The following is an 18,017-nucleotide window of genomic DNA, read 5'->3' as shown; positions in this document are numbered from 1 at the left end:
TTCTTTGGATCAGTTTAGTACCTGAAAGCAGCAGCTGTCGGTGTCTCAGTGTGAGCCCCGGGACACTTTAACTGGTGTTTCACATCCAGATTCTCCAACAGTGCAGTTCTGTCTGGGCCTTTGCACGGGCTGGAAAGCACTGACCCACAGAGCAGAGCAGGGAGGGCCTGCCCACAGTGCTGCACTGACCTATTTTGTGCCCCATGAAAAGCTGGCAGTGAGGTTATGGAGCAGTGGAGGAGAATACACATTCCACAATTCCCTCTTTCTCCAGAGGGCCAGTTTTTTGGCTCTGCACTCTGTGTTTCATGCTGAGCTCTGGTAACCTCCTTATTCATTGTGTACCTTGGAGTAGGACTGGGAAAAGTGGAATGGAGTGAGGGAGGGGTGGTGACAGACAACAAAACAGTGATGCACAGCAGCAAAGTGGGAGCCTCTCCAGCTGTGTTTAGGGAAGTGTATCCCATGAAATGTGGCTGTGCAGTTTCATTCTGCTGGGACAGGTGAGGGGCAGTACCCTTCCAGCTGTGTGTCCTCACTGGTGGCAAACAGGTTGGCTGCCTTCTGCAGAGATTTTCAGTGAGATTATTCACATGCACCAGAGGGGATAATTTGGCCCTGAAATAAATATGCTAATGAATAATAATAAATATATTAATGCGTTATGTGAGATACAAACTGTTTAGCCCACAGAGAGAAAAATGCGAATTTTCTCCCTTGAGCAAGAAAATATCCTTCTGAATATATACAGGAAATAATTGGGGAGTTACTTCATGCTTAAGAGCAACCACATACCTTTTTGCAGTATTTTTACATTGCATTTCACTTCTGGGAAAATATTAAACACGTTTGTCTCTGCTTGCTGCTTGTCAACACTGGAGTTATTTGAAGTACAAACAGAGGAATGGCTTTAAAGGAGATGGTATTGCAAGGCAAACATGTTTGCTTAGTATTTCAAACTAAATATTTTTATCTGTGGAGTTTCTTTAACTGTCACTCCTTGTACAGCTCTATTATGTCCATTAAAACAAATTTGCTAAAGAATAGTAACTTGCTCACAGTGTGGAGGAATTGATGGTATTATTGCTAATTTACTTTGTACTGGCAAAATGTTTATTAATATAGGCATTTTAATGTAAAGCAAAGAGAATGAGAAAGCTGCATATGTAGCCAAAGCTGTCAGCGTGTCCTAGAGTGTGATCTCAATTTCAGTAAAGCTCCTGGAAATGGGAGTCTTTTCCTGGAAGAATGAGTAAAAGTATTTTTTCTGGTGGGAGGATTTATCCATCAGCTGCAGGTGTGGCTCGTGCCTGTGCAAAAGGGGCACGTGAACAGACCTTACCAAAGAAAATGAGCTGCCTGTGAAATAACCTCTAATTATTACCAGAATTCTCAGAAAAAGTTCAGTTCCTGCTAGAAAATAGAAGATGTTAAGAGGAACTCAGTTGCTCCTCAGATGAGCCATGAGCCCAGAACCATCACACAGTGATGCTCATTGCCTCACGCTGTTGGAGTCAGAGCTGTTCTTAACTTGGACACTTACAAACAGGGAGCCGTGCTCTAAAATTCCATGTGGGACCAGCTTCCAGATGGGCCTTTTTTCTTTCCTGGTGCATACAGTGTGCAGGTGTGGGCAGTGGCTGGGGCAGTTCATGGCAAAGCAAACGGAATGTGCAGTTGGGGTGGTGTAAATAAGGAATTTTGGGTTAAAGAGGGGCTTGTGGCCAGGCCCTTGTTTCGAGGAGGCAGGTGAAGAGCAGGGTGAGTGTTCTGGAGTGACACAGCCCTTCCTCTGCTCCTGTGGATCCCTCAGGTTCGCCGCCCCCTCCGGCAAAGGTCCCCTCGGAGCCCCCTCAGGTGACTGCGAACTCAGTGCCCACCGTGCCACAGCTGCCCAGCTCCGATGCCTTCGCAGCTGTAGCTCAGCTGTTCCAGACAACACAAGGACAACAGGTAACCTGCTTGTTGGTTCCCTTCTAACTCCAGCTTTTACGTGAAACGAGGGGAGAAAATGATGGAATTAATATCCCCCGTTTGAAGCAAAGCGAAGAGCCTCCTTAAGGTCTTCAGTGGAGTCAAAGAGTACTTGAATTATCTGTGACCCTTCCATCCAGTAATTGTGGTATTTGGGGGAAATGCAGTTAAATATCCCATATTGTTAGTTGTGAATTGATGCAGTTACAAAGTTTCCAGGACAGGTGGAATATAAGAAAGAAAATGTGGAGTGCTGTTGTTCAGTCAACTAAGCACTTGCAGTGCTGAAGGGCCTGAGTCCTACAATGTTGAGATCTGCTGAATTTTGCCACTGAAGTATTTAAAAAGTGACTCTTGATCTTGCTAGAGTTCTCCCTAGTTCAGTCAAGTTGTTGGTATTCATCCTGTGCCATAGTATGGTTTGACATAAAAGTTATATCCTACAACTCTTTTGATGCTTTGTGTTAATATAAGAACATATTCTTAATACTACCTTGTGTTTTTGTAGCTTCAGCAAATCCTGCAGACTTTCCAGCAGCCTCAGAAGCCCCAGTCACCGGTCATAGACAACACTGTGATGGCTCAGGTTCAAGCTATTACTGCTCAGCTGAAAACCACAGCAGCTCAGGCACCAGAGCAAAAAGCTGCTTTCCCAGCACCTGAGCAGAAAACATCGTTTGACAAAGTAAGCCTTGGTTTGTTCTGTGTTGAACCTCCCCAGAACACAACTGTGGCATGGTACCTCAGTGTCCTCTGTTAGTTTTTAATTTTGTTTCTTCTCTTTTTCCATTTGGAGGTTGGCTTCCTGCTTTTATGGCCTGTGCATTTTCTGAAGCTGAAGAAAACTAGTTTTGGACAGTTTTTATTCTGTATTAGAACATAGGTTTTTATTTTTCCCCCATTCTAACCTTGTCTTGAATTCCAGAGCTGTTAGATATGCAGTAAAACTGTGATAATAAAGATATTTTGGCTGCCAATTCTGTCAGATACAGAAAAAATAGTGGGCACAATGTGATTTCTTTCAGAAACTTCTAGATCGGTTTGACTATGATGATGAACCAGAAGCAGCGGAAGATGCAAAGAAAGAAGATTCAGCTCCTTCCCCTTCAGTGTCTCAGCCGGCTTTGTAAGTTGTGTGTCATAACAAAACTAAGAAATCTTTGTTCTAAAAGATTTTTAGGTTAGAAAGTGGATTAAAATTCGAAGTTACTTCAGTGCTTAACTGTTACAGCCCAAATTTAAAACACTTAACAATTTCTGTTAACAATTTTTGGCGGGGTGGTTTTTATGTCTCTTCACTTTGGTGATGTGGTGTGGGTTTATGTAACATCACTGATTGAGGACTGTGTTCTGTAGAGAAAAGCTTAGCTTGGATTTCAAGATGTGTTTATTGCACAACTGAGTGTGTCAGGGCATTGTTAGTGATCGGCTGGACTGCTTTGCTGGCTGGGAAAAGATGCTATTCCAAACATTTTGATGGTTTTAACTACTTAAGAAATGAAGATTGGCTTAAGGTTCTTGAACATTCAGTCCCCCCACAAACGAGCTCAGAGTCCTGTTTCCCTTTTGCTGTGCATTATGATAAAGTCTGGAATGCCATGACCACATCCCAGTTTTCTCCACAGGACCCCTCTCTCATTCAGTGCACAGGCTGGATGGTGCTCAATGCCGGGGTTAGTCCATATTTCTTTTTTCCCTGCTTCAGTCCGTGGCCCCATGTCTTACTTTCTGTATCTGCATCCAAACCCTGCTCTCAAAACCAGAACCACTAACACTCTCATCAGCTTTCTTACTGTGTCTCTCACCTCCAGCACTTTTATGTTTCACAAGTACTAGTTAATTAAAATGCCTTTGAAGGAAATTGGTGGTATTTTCCCTAGAGTACAGGTGAACTCTGGAGTACAGAGAGATGAGGTAGGTCACACATAAGCACTGCTTGTGCCTGCCCAGCCAGAGGCTTTTGGGCATGTTTATGTTGTGTGGGCAGCACTTCAGAGCCTCTGTCTTTAGCACCTCACACTTGTGCAAGATGTCCCTGAAGGTGGAATTCCAGTATTCCCAGTATGGGCACACAAACTCAGTCATTCTCTCTATGAAAAACAGATCTGTCCAGAACTTCTGCAGAATTTTGTGGCACCCGTGTCTTCAAATAGTGCAAAGCTCCATTTCCCATCACTGTGAAATTCCTGTATCCTCCTGAAATCCGGTTCAGTTTCCTGCAGGCAGGTCCTGTTACCTGCAGAGCCCTCCTGAGTTCCCTGAGCACTGTCCATGCTGTGTGTTGAATCAGGAAGGGATTGGCATCGCTGTAATCCTGCTGTGATACACATCCTGTGCTCCTCTGCCCTATTTCCTCCCAAACCAAGGTGGTTGTTAACAGCAAAAGTACAGCCAGTTTATTTTCCTTGAGGAAAAAGGTTGCTTCTTTTGTTCCCAGAAGAGGAAGTGGAGAGGAAGAAGTTTAGCCTAAGGCAGACAACCTTCCTGAAACATTTCCATAGGCTGAAATCTTTGTAAGTCAGGGGGGAGAGGGAGGCTCTAACCTTTGTGTAGCATTGCTTTAAGTGATAAAGGACTACTCTTAGAGTGGAAAAAAGATAAGGAAGCCACTCTTTCTCCCTTTTTTTTTTTTGTTGGAAATGGGATCATAGTAGAGATACTTGTTCCGTTTAAAATTACAGCAAGGCTGTGTAAATGTGTATAGAAATCTGGAAAATAAAGAGATCTGTGTATGTACTGTCTTGTCTCACTAAAATATTCCTGGTTTCAGTGGGTTTCCAGCAGAAGGCATGCAACAGCCAGTATTTCCTCAGCTCCCAAATATGGATCCTTTCCAGCAGCGGATGATGGGAATACAGCAGGATCCAATGCGTCACCAGGTAACTTCAGGTTCTCCCTTGTCCCTCTCTGGTGTTTTCTATCTTTTGCTTGTTTTCTTTGGTGGAGAAATAAGGAAGTGGTTTCACTATTGTGAAGAGTGAATGTGGCTTAGCCCTCAATTTTTCTAAAGAAACATATCTTTGTTCTCTGTCCCAGTCAGGCTTTGAAGAACGAGATTGTTTTCTACATCTAAATGCTTGACCTACTTCATCTTTCCCCCATCTTTTATTGTGACTTTGGAGCACGGATACAACTTAACTTGAGCAAACTGGGAAAGCCAATTTAATTTCTTTTCCTAGCTGGATTTTTGTTGTTGTTTTTTTTTTTTTTTTTATTCTCTAAAGGTCCCACTTCCTCCTAATGGGCAAATGCCAGGTTTTGGTCTCCTGCCTACCCCCCAGTTCCCACCCATGGCTCAGCCTGTGATTCCACCAGCAGCACCTGTGCAGCCAACTTTCCAGTCTCCTTTTCCAGTCCAGACTGAGTCACACATGCAGAAACCCCATCAGCAGGTGAGGAGCCTTTGCAGTTAACAAAGTAACTTAAATGCTCTCAGACATGTGTTTTTCAAATGTATATGGATTGTGCAGGAGCAGAAGCTTCAGGATATCCAGGACAAGAGCTGGCTGTGAGGGTGGCTCCATTGGGACATGGTTGGATTAAGCTGGGGGGCTCCAGGACAAGTGTGGCAAAACCAGCATGTGTGTGCTTTCTGCTTCCTCATCTTCCCTTTCCTGTCTCCATCATATTTCAGGAATATTTTGTGCCATGGAATTCTGACAATGCAATCTCCTTGTGTGAAGAAACCGTCTGGAAAAGTTAATTTTTAAGGGCCTGGTAGAATGTGAATGTAGTGGAAATGGACTCAAAATCTGTAACAACTTAAGAAAATCCAAGTAAATGCTTTGGTTCCTAAGGGTTTTCAGGATATGTAGGTTCAATAACTGGCTGCTATTAAGAAGAAATCAAAGAGCAAGTCTATTCATGAGCCTATATATGTGTGTATATATATATTTTAAAAAGTCTATTTGCCTCTTTTGTTCCAAGAAAAGGAAATCCTGAACTGAGAAATAGAGATGGTACCAAGCTGTGACATCACAGATTGTAGAAATCAGTTCTTGCTTTGACTTGGAATAAAAGGACAGTTCTCAAGAGTGTCTTTGTAATTAGTTTTTTTAGTCTAGAATTCTGTTGAATCAGTACATTTCGAGAGAGGGCTTTTTTAGGTGTTCCCTGCTGGGGTCATATAATGAAAACTTCAATTTATTTTAAAATTTAAATTAAAATTTAAAGTCTAGGCAGGATGCATTTATGTTCTGGAATGGGAAACTGTGGAAGATTTGGGGTAGGAAGGAAGAGCTGTGTTGGAATTATATTTTTTTTTTTTAAGCAAGTTGTTGCATTTTATGTATTGCTTTGACTTTCTGCTTCATTTTTCAAATTTCTTACAGTGTGCTTACATACAGGGCTTAAAGTAGTTTTTAGTAATGTCTTGGAGAAGAGCTGTAGTAAACCTCACTTTGCCTGTAACTTTGACACAGCAGGATCCACCGACTGACTTTAAGGAGAATAATCATATTCTGTGGAGATGGACTGAAATATGGAAAAAAAGATAATATGCAAATTGAAAACAAGAGTTGTTCAGATTATTTCTATGCTGTGTTTTCAGTGGTTGTGTTAAGTACATGTAATACTGGACCCTCTCCCTGTCAGTGACACAGAGCAGAGGTGAGGCTTCTGAGGGAGAGCCACGTTACTCTTTAATTTCACACATTTGAATATCCAGTGTAATTTTAGTGCTGTTACATAATTTAGTCTTGGCATAAAAAGAAATAAAATAGTTGTGCTGCTCACCCATAACACCAGTCAACTTCATATTTTAGGATATGGAAGTGGAGCAGCCACCTGTTCAGGAGGGCAAACGGCATGTTTCTGACAGCAGGAAGTCGAGATCTAGGTCTGCATCAAGGTAAATCAGTGAAAGCTCTTTTAGTGCAGGAATGAGAGCTGGATTAGTGACTAAGAATTATGAACCCCTGGAAGTCATCTCCCCTCTGAGGGAAGTTGGGTGTCTCTGCAGTTCTCCTACTGGGAGAGAGTAACTTCAAGCCTGTCAATCAACTCCCATTTCAGTGGCAGAATTCACTGGAAATCTCTTTTTTAGCCGTTTTTTTTTTTGTAGAAGCAATAAACATTTCGCTCCCCGATGTGACACACGTGGCTTTGGTTCACACCAGGTCCCCCAAGAGGAAACGCTCCAGGTCTGGCTCCCGGTCCCGGCGCTCCCGTCACCGGCGCTCCCGGTCGCGCTCCCGGGACCGGCGCAGACACTCCCCAAAGTCACGCTCCCAGGAAAGGCGGGAACGGGAGCGCGAGAGGGAGCGCAGGTCCAAGGGCCTCCCCCAGATCAAGTCAGAAACTGTCAGTGGTAAGTTCACTCTTCCTTTTATTGTGGATGCAACTTTGCAAATACCAGTAACTACCGCTTTTTTGAGCAATGTTCTTTAAATTGTTGTGTTCCTCTTCCTTGAGTCTCCAAGATTCATCCAGACAGAAAAAAAGTAAACTGCACTGTGACTTGTTTTCTGAGCTGTAAGGCTGGTAGGACTTAAATTCACATCCCTGCACTTCCTTTACTCATAGTAGACAGTTTGGCATTTTTGGAATATCTCCAAGTTGGAAATACTTTGGCTATAAATGAGAAGAAAAAGTTGCAGCCCCATGTTTTTATTTTCCTTCCTTTGAGACCTGCAAGCTAAAGCAGATTAAATAACAAGTTGAGTTGGTTGTAAATTATTACAATTTTTCTAATTATTCAGTGTTGTGTGTCTCTCAGACCTGGAGGGAGGCTTTGACCTGGAAAACACAGGCTGAAATAATCTGAAGTAATCTTGGCTTTGCCTGTATTTATAGACCAAACATAGTAGTTGTCTTCTGAATATTCCTTTGGAATGTGGAATCTTCTCCAGGGTCAGCATGTAAAATGAAGGCATTCTCTTACGTAAGAGACACACAAACTTGAAGAGTTTTAACAAGCCAAAACCTGGTGAGTGACAATTCCAGTAGTGTAAAAGGACTGCAGGGCCTTGGCAGCTGTTCACTGAAAGCTCCCTGGCAGTGGTGGGAGATGTGCCTCTGCCAGCACCTCTCCCAGACTGTCACTCAGTGCTGTCACAGTTTGCAGTTTTGTATCACTTACTGGGCAAAACGTGGCTGAGTATTAAATGTTGCTGTGCTAAAGTGCACCAGTGTGATACTTTGAGCTCAGTTGCTGGTTTATTACCCTGAATTCAGCATGAAGTGAGATAAATGGGCTGCTTACTCTGTCCTGTAAGAGGAGCTTGTGTCGATAATGGCTCTCCCAACCTGAGTTAACTCTCTGTTGCAGTTTGTAGTACCACACTTTGGGTAGGACAGCTTGACAAGAGGACAACTCAGCAGGATGTTGGCAGTCTTTTGGAAGAGTTTGGCCCCATTGAGTCGATCAATGTGAGTAATAAATGCTGCAGTGTGAGCTACTTTGATAGGCTTGGTTACAAAAAGTGTTTCCAGGCTGCTCTAAGACAGCTTTATTTTTATAAATTCCAAAGAGTTGAGCTCTCACTTCTTGCATGTTGTGCTTTTTAATGTGTAGACTCAAATTAGTTTGGCTGAGTTGTAGACAAAGAACAGAGTTGCTTTGGGTTCTTGCAATTTAAAAATGCAAATAAACCAGAGAAGATTATGCCATTTTCATAAAAATCCTGCCTTCTCTGGAGAATGAGGAAGAGCTAGATGCCTGCAGAATTACATCCTGTGCTGCTGAGTTCATCTGCTCCATTTTGTTTGAATACAGAAATGTGGACCCTCAGCTGGTGTTATTTTAGCCATAAACACAGAACTGTTGTTTTGTTTAGCTGTATTTAAGGATATTTTATATGTATAAATATATAAATGCATACATATAAATATATGAATAATAGCTGTTAAAATTTCATTGAAACAAACAAAAAGAAGCGACTGCAATTTTCTTCCTACTCCAAATTTTGTAAAACAACGTAGGAGATTTTTCTCAAATTCATTATAAACAATAAAAATTATTCCAAAGCTGCAGATAGACCCGAGTGTGGAGGTGCAGCTGCCAGCTCATGGTATATGGAATGAAGGGGGGTATTGGTGTGTCTTCCAACGAGGTAATTAATTGCCAGACCACAGCATTTACGTGTTTAGCAGTTTGAAAAGATTAAATATACAAGAGTCAGCCATATTTTAGAGTTTAAAGCTTTCCACTTCAGAAGTTGTGGAATTTTTAGTTTATTAGAAATGTGTACTTCCTGAAGATAGTGGCTTTCTTGGCCTCTTAAATTACATTCCCTTCCATACTTCCATAGCCCCTTTTGGAACACCCTCTGATGTCCCAGCTTGCTGTAACTGAACACTTGTGTGTTGTTCATTGCTTTTCTATTTGCAAAACCAGTTTTGTTCCTTAAACCCCAACCAGATGATCCCCCCCAGAGGATGTGCCTACATTGTCATGGTGCACAGACAAGATGCCAACAGAGCCCTCCAGAAACTGAGCCGAGGGAACTTCAAAGTCAACCAGAAATCCATCAAGGTACTGCTTGGAAAATGTCAGGATTTCTAAAGCTGCTGGAATTACTGTCATCCTTTCTCATCTGTTGTTGGATATTTGTCTCATAAGAGTTTCATTACATACGATAATCCTACAAAGATACTAATAAATAAGGAAGGATGCATTAAATTAGTGAAGTTCTTCCTTCTGTAGAACATCATATTAGAGTCCTCCAAAGGGAACTGGAATTAATCTTAGTGGCTGGGGAACATGGGAAGAAACTGGCTTTATACATTTTTACAAATAGTGAGCAAAATTCAAGCCAAGGAAAAAGAACTAGGTCTGCTTTAAAAAAACCCACTTACTTCAGTGTTGTAACTGTTTTAGTTACTGTCTTTGCCTTTCAGCCCCAAATGGTAGTGCTGTTTTGTGAGAAAGAAATATGAAATGCATTAAAATGGAAACATTTGCCTGACTTACATGTATTTTCCCCCCCTCCAAGATTGCATGGGCTCTGAATAAAGGAATAAAGCCAGACTACAAGCAGTACTGGGATGTGGAATTAGGTGTGACTTACATACCGTGGGACAAAGTCAAACCTGAAGATCTTGAAAGCTTCTGTGAAGGGGGAATGCTGGACAATGAAACTCTTAGTCCAGGTACAGCAGTGCTGCATGTTCAGTTGTGTGCAGTTAGTGAAGCTTTTATTTAAGGGTTGGGTCATTCTGTCCAATTTTTTTAATTATTTCTTTTTATTATTGTCAGAAATATGTATAAATGCTTCTTATTTGAGTAGTTTCAATTAGGTCCTTTTCTAAACATCAGCAAACATGTTTCACCTTTCTGCTCCCTCTGAGCTGATCCTTGTCTGTTGGGATTTTGTGTTGTACAGAGTGGAAGGGAATCCCCAAGAAGTCTGAAAATGAAGTAGCTCAGAACGGAGGCGCAGAAGCTGCACACAATGAACCAGTGTCACCTATACCCAAAGCTTTACCTGTCCCCATCCCTGTCCCCATGCCTGCACCAATAACAGTACCTCCTCCACAGGTGAGAGTTGTTCCTCATTTACTTGGGATAAAGAAACAAGAACTTACTTTAAATAATAATTCAGGGAGGAGATGCCATGAATGGTAACTGTTTGACTCTCAGTCACAGAGAAATTACTGCAGTAGAGTTTTTTTTATTGATGGGCTGAATTGCATCTTCAGTTTGGTGATTGGCTTTTTTTTGTTTGTTTTCCTAATAATTTTCCCCTAAGAAAAAGCTTTTCTGTTGATAGATACACAAATTACTTTAATATCAATAGTTTCTCGTTGCTTTTAAAATAGTAGTATCCCTTCTCCCAGATGGGAAGGAGTATGAATAAAACTGTCTTGCATCTTGAGAAAGTGTGATTTATGAACTACAATGTGGCAGGCACTCACAGAAGATCAAGAACTCAAATGATTTGAAGACATGTATAATTTAGCCAATTATGGGATTTGAGAACATAATATGTTGAATTATGGGTTCAATTATGGGATTTGAGAACATAATATGTTGAATTATGGGTTGTTTTGACACATGATTCTTGATGTGCTATAAACTATTATTTAATAAATGAACAGTAAGTCAAACTTATAATTTCAGAAAGTTTAGTAGCCATTAACTGTATTAAATAGCAGTGATTTTGTTTATTTTCCCTAAATCCATGCTGAAAAAGGAAGTGTCAAGAACGAGCTTCTGCTGCAGGATTCCCACAACTGATTCTTTTCTCACTTCCTGACCTTCCCTTCCCTTGTGCTTTCTCCTCCCTTTCTCCATTCCAGTCTCCTCCTTAGTAAACAATTCTCCCTCTAGTTATTTTTTCCATGTTGATCCCAGTTTGCTGCATCCCTCCCCAGATTTGCTGTTTCTGATACCATCATTTTGATTATCAAACTGTAATAGCACAGATTTAGTGTGCCTGGGCTGAGTAACGCTGATAAGGAACCCGAAGCAGGTTCTTTCAGTCCTGAGAATAAAACAGCAAAAGCTTGTCCTTCTTTCCTCTAGAAATAAAAAGTTATGAGGGGTCTTGGTGTTCTGAAATGTTGCTGGTCATGGAGGTGGTCAGTTATGGTCACTTGGGCACACAGCTCTTCTTTGCTTTATTAAATCCATTCTAAGTGCAGAGCATGTTTTTGATTGGATTTTTTCCTTTTGATTCCCACACATTTAGTGTAGTTTCTGTAATAAGCTCATAAATATGAGACTAAGTACCAACTTAATTTAAATCAGAGCTAATTTAAATTCAGAGCTTGATATAAATCAGAATTAAAGAGGAAAAAAAAAGGGAAAAAATCACTATATTATAGTGTATAAACTCAGGTAGTAAGAAGGAAGCAAGCAAAGGTTTTTAGTTGCTCCAAAGTCATGTGCATTGCATTGGATCCTCCTGGATGGAAATGAATCCCAGCCACTGTGTGAAAGGTGTGTGGAGGTGAGCCACCAACATACATTAAAACCCATTTACCACAGAGAAGAATTTTTCTCTAATTATAAAGGCAAACAAGATTGGTGTTGATCTTGTGAGTGGTAGGAGAAGAATTTACCACAGAGAAGAATTTTTCTCTAATTATAAAGGCAAACAAGATTGGTGTTGATCTCGTGAGTGGTAGGAGTTCTTAGAGTGCTAATTAGGTCTCTTACACAAGCCTCACTTGCTGCAGAGCAATTTTAGGTTGTTTAAATGTTCCTGTTGTGCTGAGCAAAGCAGAGATCCCAGTGGGACAGGGAATCACCCGTTCAGTCTTGGGGTAACACGTTTTTCCCCTTGCTTTTTCCTTAGGTTCCACCACATCCCTCTGGGCCTCCTGTGGTTGGTGCACTCCAACCACCTGCTTTCACAGCCCCTTTAGGAATCCCCCCTCCTGGATTTGCTCCCGGGGTGCCGCCCCCGCCGCCGCCCCCGTTCTTACGGCCTGGATTCAACCCTCTGCATTTACCCCCAGGTACATGGGGGGTGGTTCATTCACCCTGTGCTCTGCTCACCCCAGAGCACAGACCCAGCTGCACTGGGGTGTTGTGCCAAAGGGGGGCACTCAGGGGGCATCTGTATTTTGTAGGCTTCCTTCCTCCTGGGCCGCCACCACCTATAACCCCTCCGGTGTCTGTCCCGCACACTCCGGCAGTGAACATCCCAAACTGTAAGTGCTGGAGCCCTGTGGGAGGCAGGGGTCGTGCAGCAGGAATTGCTGCTGGTGGTTAATGTGTCCATGCCTTGTTCCTCAGCTACAGCAACGGGTGGGAGTGAGGACACTACAAAGGAGTCGTCTGTAGGAAATCCCATCCCAGTAGTTTCTGGAGGCAGAGGGAATGCTGAAACCACCGATAGTTCCAAAATCTATGGGACTGTTCCACCTCCTGTAGCACCTACTAATGTCCCTGCTCCTGTCACCCAGGCTGTCCCACTCCTTGGTAAGTGCTCTCTTGTGTAAGTTCTGCACTTCGTTGTTCCCTAAATTTAAAATACCATTTTGATTTTGCTGCTGACTTAGACTCCAGGGGAAAGGAAGCACGTTTTTCTCAACTTCTTGAAACTTCTGCCCTTCTGTTGGCTTTGAAATCACTTTTAGAGGCTTGATTTTGCACAGAAGAAGCAGTTTCATTTATTATTGAAGATATTTTCTGAAGAAACAAAGCTGTAATGTTTAAGTTACAAATTAAAATGCTGTTTACTTTTAGCAAGTGGATGTTTATATAAGATAGAAAATGAACTTTAAACAACACATCTGACATATGAACCAGGTTTTAGACTCAACTATTACATGTATAAAATTAACTTATTAACTATTTTTAGTGTATTTTTTTAAATCTGTGAGGATGTGGCACATACTTTTTTTATATATGGAATAAATTGTTTTAATAAAACAGAAAGCCTAAAGCTTTTATTCAGCCTAAAGCTTTTATTCAGCCTTGCAGTATTACAGGTTTGGAAACCTTTGTAGGAATATATTATTAAATTGCTAAATGGTATTTTGATTACAAAACCAAAGTAGCTTCGGTATGTTGCATAAATTACTTTTCCCAGTATGGTACAAACCTGGTCAGATTTTGAAAGGGAGTGTGAACTGTTTAATGGTACAGAGCTCTGCTAAATGTTCACTTTAGGATGGCCTTTGATGGGCCAGTGTCAAGAATTGCCTCAGAAGACTTGTTACCTATGTATTTTAGTGAGATTATTGCATTTATGGGATTTCAGACCTCTAAATGACAGCTTAACAAATGAATGAAAAAGTTAATTTTGTGTCAGTGGGTTTCTGCCCAGAACTTTACAGTGTACACAGAAACTCACACCTTCATGGTGAATTGCACTTTTTGTGATGGCAGCACAGCACTACCAGAATTTTGGAGTTTTATGGGACTTTGTCTTGTACAGCAGAACCTGAATTTCTTATTCCAAGGCTGTGGAATGTATGAAGTTCCTCTGCCCTTTGCTGTAGCGCTGCACATGTAATAAAAAGGTTTTACAACCTGAAGATTGAATTAAATTAGACACCCACACAGTTCCTTGGGCAGCAGCTGCTTTTTATTCTTACAAATCCCAGGAAGCTGAATTTGAGAAATCTGGAAGTCAAGAACTTGCCTTTGTTTTTTTTGTGAACTTGTTCTCTGAGTGGTTGAGGCAAGTAAAGTGCACGTGATCAGAGTGACTTCTCTCAGTGTTCAGGCTCAGGTTTTCTGAGCTCACAGAGCAGTGCTGGAGTAGTGGCTGAGATCTGTGTGTTTGCTTAAGCAGTAGCATTGGATGTTGATGGGTGTCTTATTTCAAGAAGTTATTTATAATCAAGGGGTTACATAAAACCCTTCCATCCTGATGTTCTGGAGTTGTGGGGACTGCTCACAGTATGATACAAGATACAAGGAAACCAGAAGAAACATTATAATGTGATGTGATTTAAGAGAAAAGATTAATATCAGCTATCTTGGCTTTTTTGAACCACTCAGTAAGTTGGCACAAATTAAACTCTCCTTAAAAGCACTTTGATTCCTCCTGCATTGAATGGATGCATGGATGACCTGCAGCAGGCCAGGCTCAAGGGATGGAGGTGGCTGGGAAGAGACTGTCAGAGAGATCTAAACTTCTCCTTGCTTGGGATCACCTTCTGTAACCTGTACAACACACAGGAGCTCTTTAATAACTTTTGTAACTCCAGAATGAAGCTTCTTTCTGTTCAGTTTTTATATGGAAGACATGTTACAAAGTAATTCTAAATGGATTAACATTTCATACAGTTTCTCTTATAAGTTCTGTCTCATCTCCACTGATTTCCTTCGTGCCTTCAATGTAATTCCTTCATCACTTCCAGCAAGGACATGGTTGTGCTTCAGGGGAGTGATCCCTTGTGGACATTGGGTCTGGATTTTTTGTGCCTTTTTCTAAAAAGCACCCTCAGGTTGTTGTAATTTAGTTTGTCCTTGATCACACTCACTGCTGTTACACCTCCCTGTTGTTAATCAGAACAACACACTCCAGGCTGTGATGGCTCAGGGAGTGAGCACTCAGGGAGTTTTCAACGACCTGCAGAGCAGGTATTTTTAGGCTCCTTTTACATGTACCTGTTGCAGGAAACAACAGCTTTTAAATCCTTTTGGAGTGGACAACGTGTTCTTAGTGCTGAGCAAATATTTTAACTTGGGCCAGTAACAAACTGTAGATGCAGTGTTTGGAATATTCAGATTCTGTGATCCGGGAGAAATACAACCTATTGCAGTTTGTAGGGTCTTTTTACCCAAATTCCTACCAGGATAATGACATGTAATCAAAGCTTAGTTATCCTGGAGTTCCCACCGAACTTGGCATTCATTTCCTGGTAGTGCAAGCTCAGTCATTAAGTCTTTGTTCCCTTGCTGGCTTGTTCTCAAGTGTTTTTTGTAATCTGCATTAAATCATAAAACAGATACAACATTCTCTGAGCCCCTCTGAGTGTGGCTGTTACAAAGTGCTGGGATTGATGGTGAGTTATTTCAGCTGTGACTCTGCAACCACCCTCTGGTTTGGGATGGGTTTTCCTACCTCAGTTCCTGCCCCCTCCTGAGCACACACAGTGCAAGGCCTGAGGGCCTGTAACTGGGCAGCACCAGTGACAGTTATAAATAATGTGAGTTGTGAAGGCAGTGTGTGGTTTTACACATCCAAAACAACACAGAAGAGCAGGTAAAAGGGATGAGGTTTCTGTCTTGACTACGAGAAGCTGGTCAGTAAATCACCTCCGGGTCTCTCTCAGGGCTCAAGGAGTTCTTACCCAGTGTGGGAAACCAGTGTTATTTACTACCTTTCTCTGCATGACACAACAAAGGGCTTTAAATCTTCTCAGACCTGTCACCATGTGTGTCTGTACCATGAATTTTCCTGAGCATTTTCAGTAAACAAGGGTGTGTTTCTGGACAGTTCTGCAAGTTTTCATTTGGTGAGGAAACTCTGGTTGTGCTTCTACAGCTGATTTAGCCTTGACATTGAAGGGGGCTGATATTTAAAGAGTGTTCAGAGTGAAAGAGGGGGAGTTCCAGGTACCATTATGCTGCTTCAGTGCTGCAGTTTGTGGAGAAATTAAATTACTTGTACTTATTACAAGTCAGGGGAGGTGAGAGGCTGAGCTGGGGCTGAGGGGGGGCTCTGACCTGCAGCAGGGCAAAGGAGGCCTTTGGGATCAGGGATGAGTTCCCGCCATTGCCACATCTTCCCTTCAGCAGCACACAGAGGTGTGTTTGCACCTGGGCGGCACAGGAAGCTCCTCTCCAAGTTCTCGTGCGCTCCTTTCCTGGGATAACTGCAGAGTGGGTTTGGAGCTATGGAAATGCCTTGTGTTCCCTGCTGCCAAGCTCTGACTGTCCCTTGTGTGTTCCTTGCAGGCACCCAGGGCGTGGCACCGCCCCCTCCAGCCCCCGTGGTCGGGCTCCAGACTCCATCCACCGGGCTCCTGGGCGCCCGGCCCGGGCTGATCCCGCTCCAGCGGCCGCCGGGAATGCCGCCCCCGCCGCTGCCGCGCTTCCCGCTGATGCCACCGCGCCACATGCCCCCCCACATGATGCACAGGGGGCCCCCGCCGGGGCCGGGGGGCTTTGGGATGCCTCCCCCCCATGGAATGAAAACCCCCTTCCCCCCGCCGGGGCACTTTGTGAGGCCCGGGGGGGTCCCGGGCAGCGGGGGCCCGGGCGGACCCGAGGAGAACAGGGACGGGCGCCAGTTCAGGAATGACAGGCAGACGTTCACCCCCAACAGAGACCAGGAGAGGTTCGGAAGGAGGTCGTTTGGGAACCGGGTAGATAACGAGCGTGAGCGCTACGGGAACCGTGGGGACGACCGGGAGCACGAGCGCCTCGGGAACCGCGAGCGGCGCGACTGGGGCCGGCGCAGCCCCGAGCGCGACAGGCACAGGGACTCGGAGGACAGGAACAGGCGCTCCAGCGGCCACCGAGACAGGGAGAGGGATTCCAGAGACCGGGAGTCGCGCAGAGACAAGGAAGAAGGCCGCGGCAAGGAAAAGCCGGAGGTGACAGACAGGGCGGAGGGCGACAAAAACCACGAGTCCCACGGCGGCAAAGCGGCCGACGCAGACATTGTTTCAGAACTCGCGGCGGGAGAGTCCGAACCTGCGGGTGCGAAACCTGCGGAAGAGTCGGCACCCGAGGCTACCTCATCCCTGGAACAGGCGGACAAGGACACGGGCTCCGTGGTGGAGGCTCCGCGCTGAGCCCGGGCCCTGCCGAGCCTGGGTCGGAGTGTCGAGCTTTAGTTGTACAGTGCTGTAAATCCGCTGCCGCCCCCGGCCCTGCCCAGCGCAGGGGCCCCGCCAGCAATTTGATTGCTTCCCCTCCTATTTAAAAATAGCCACAGCATAACATAAATACTGAAGAGATGATTAAATATTACCCGTTTTTGCTGTAACTTTTTTAAAGTTTTGACTTTAAAAAGTTTACGAATCAGAAGTAGAAGTGCTTTCTATTTTGTTTTTAATTTAAGAAAAAGGTAACGGTGAAAGCTCCTCAAAAACAATAGGGATGTGTTTTTAATAAACTCTATTTTCGTAACAAACTTTTAACGTGTGCTATTCTTCCTACGCTGCACTGAAGTGGAAAAGGAGTGTTCAACAGCCTAAAGTTGGAACTGTTCATGCTGTACTGGAGTCTAAATTAGACTGGTTTGGTTCTGTTTGTGAAAGGAAATCCACCTGATTGTGTAGCGATTCACAGAAGCAAGTTTTTATTTGTAACAGTCCTCTGGAGTTTTAGATTGCTGCATTTTAATGAGATACTTGACCACCCTGGGTAAAAGTTAGTTTTGAGATGTTAATTGCAGAGTTAACTGTTTAGTGTTTGTTTGCAATGCAGTCCATTCTTTGCTTTATTTTTTATTTCCTCCCCCTCGATTGGTTCTGTGGTTCCTGCTGCCCTTGATTTGCCTTTTTTTAAGAAGTGACACCTTCAGGCACATCTGCTCTGCTGTTCCAAGGTGTGTGCTGGGCTTTTCTACCTGTCAGCCACTGATGCTGCTGGAAAGTGAGACCTCAGAGGCACCACAACCTGCTGTAAATTGCCAACCTGGTTCTTGAAGTGGAGCTGGGACAAGGATTCTGCCGCTTCCTCTGGG

General features: G+C 43.4%; 1 protein-coding gene across 2 annotated transcripts in view; it reads left to right on the top strand.

Annotated features, from left to right (window-relative positions):
- SCAF4 (SR-related CTD associated factor 4) overlaps positions 1 to 17,462 on the top strand; it is a 29,105-nt gene extending 11,643 nt beyond the window's left edge. The window contains exons 6-21 of one of the 2 annotated variants that reach the window (XM_027715370.2): positions 1,814 to 1,953; positions 2,483 to 2,659; positions 3,000 to 3,100; positions 3,600 to 3,647; positions 4,745 to 4,853; positions 5,199 to 5,366; positions 6,738 to 6,823; positions 7,092 to 7,282; positions 8,243 to 8,343; positions 9,335 to 9,448; positions 9,909 to 10,065; positions 10,299 to 10,453; positions 12,216 to 12,378; positions 12,493 to 12,573; positions 12,659 to 12,844; positions 16,280 to 17,462. In XM_027715370.2, coding sequence (XP_027571171.1) covers positions 1,814 to 1,953; positions 2,483 to 2,659; positions 3,000 to 3,100; positions 3,600 to 3,647; positions 4,745 to 4,853; positions 5,199 to 5,366; positions 6,738 to 6,823; positions 7,092 to 7,282; positions 8,243 to 8,343; positions 9,335 to 9,448; positions 9,909 to 10,065; positions 10,299 to 10,453; positions 12,216 to 12,378; positions 12,493 to 12,573; positions 12,659 to 12,844; positions 16,280 to 17,121 — 2,819 coding nt within the window. In that variant the 3' untranslated portion in view covers positions 17,122 to 17,462. The remainder of the gene's footprint in view (positions 1 to 1,813; positions 1,954 to 2,482; positions 2,660 to 2,999; positions 3,101 to 3,599; positions 3,648 to 4,744; positions 4,854 to 5,198; positions 5,367 to 6,737; positions 6,824 to 7,091; positions 7,283 to 8,242; positions 8,344 to 9,334; positions 9,449 to 9,908; positions 10,066 to 10,298; positions 10,454 to 12,215; positions 12,379 to 12,492; positions 12,574 to 12,658; positions 12,845 to 16,279) is intronic. The other variant, XM_039390401.1, reaches the window with a different exon arrangement.
- Positions 17,463 to 18,017: the final 555 nt, after the last annotated feature.

This window comes from Pipra filicauda, unplaced genomic scaffold, assembly GCF_003945595.2.
Source record: "Pipra filicauda isolate LSUMZ 115617 unplaced genomic scaffold, ASM394559v2 scaffold81_size6448238_pilon, whole genome shotgun sequence".
Classification (NCBI taxonomy): domain Eukaryota; kingdom Metazoa; phylum Chordata; class Aves; order Passeriformes; family Pipridae; genus Pipra; species Pipra filicauda.
This window is presented reverse-complemented; position numbering and strand designations above follow the sequence as displayed.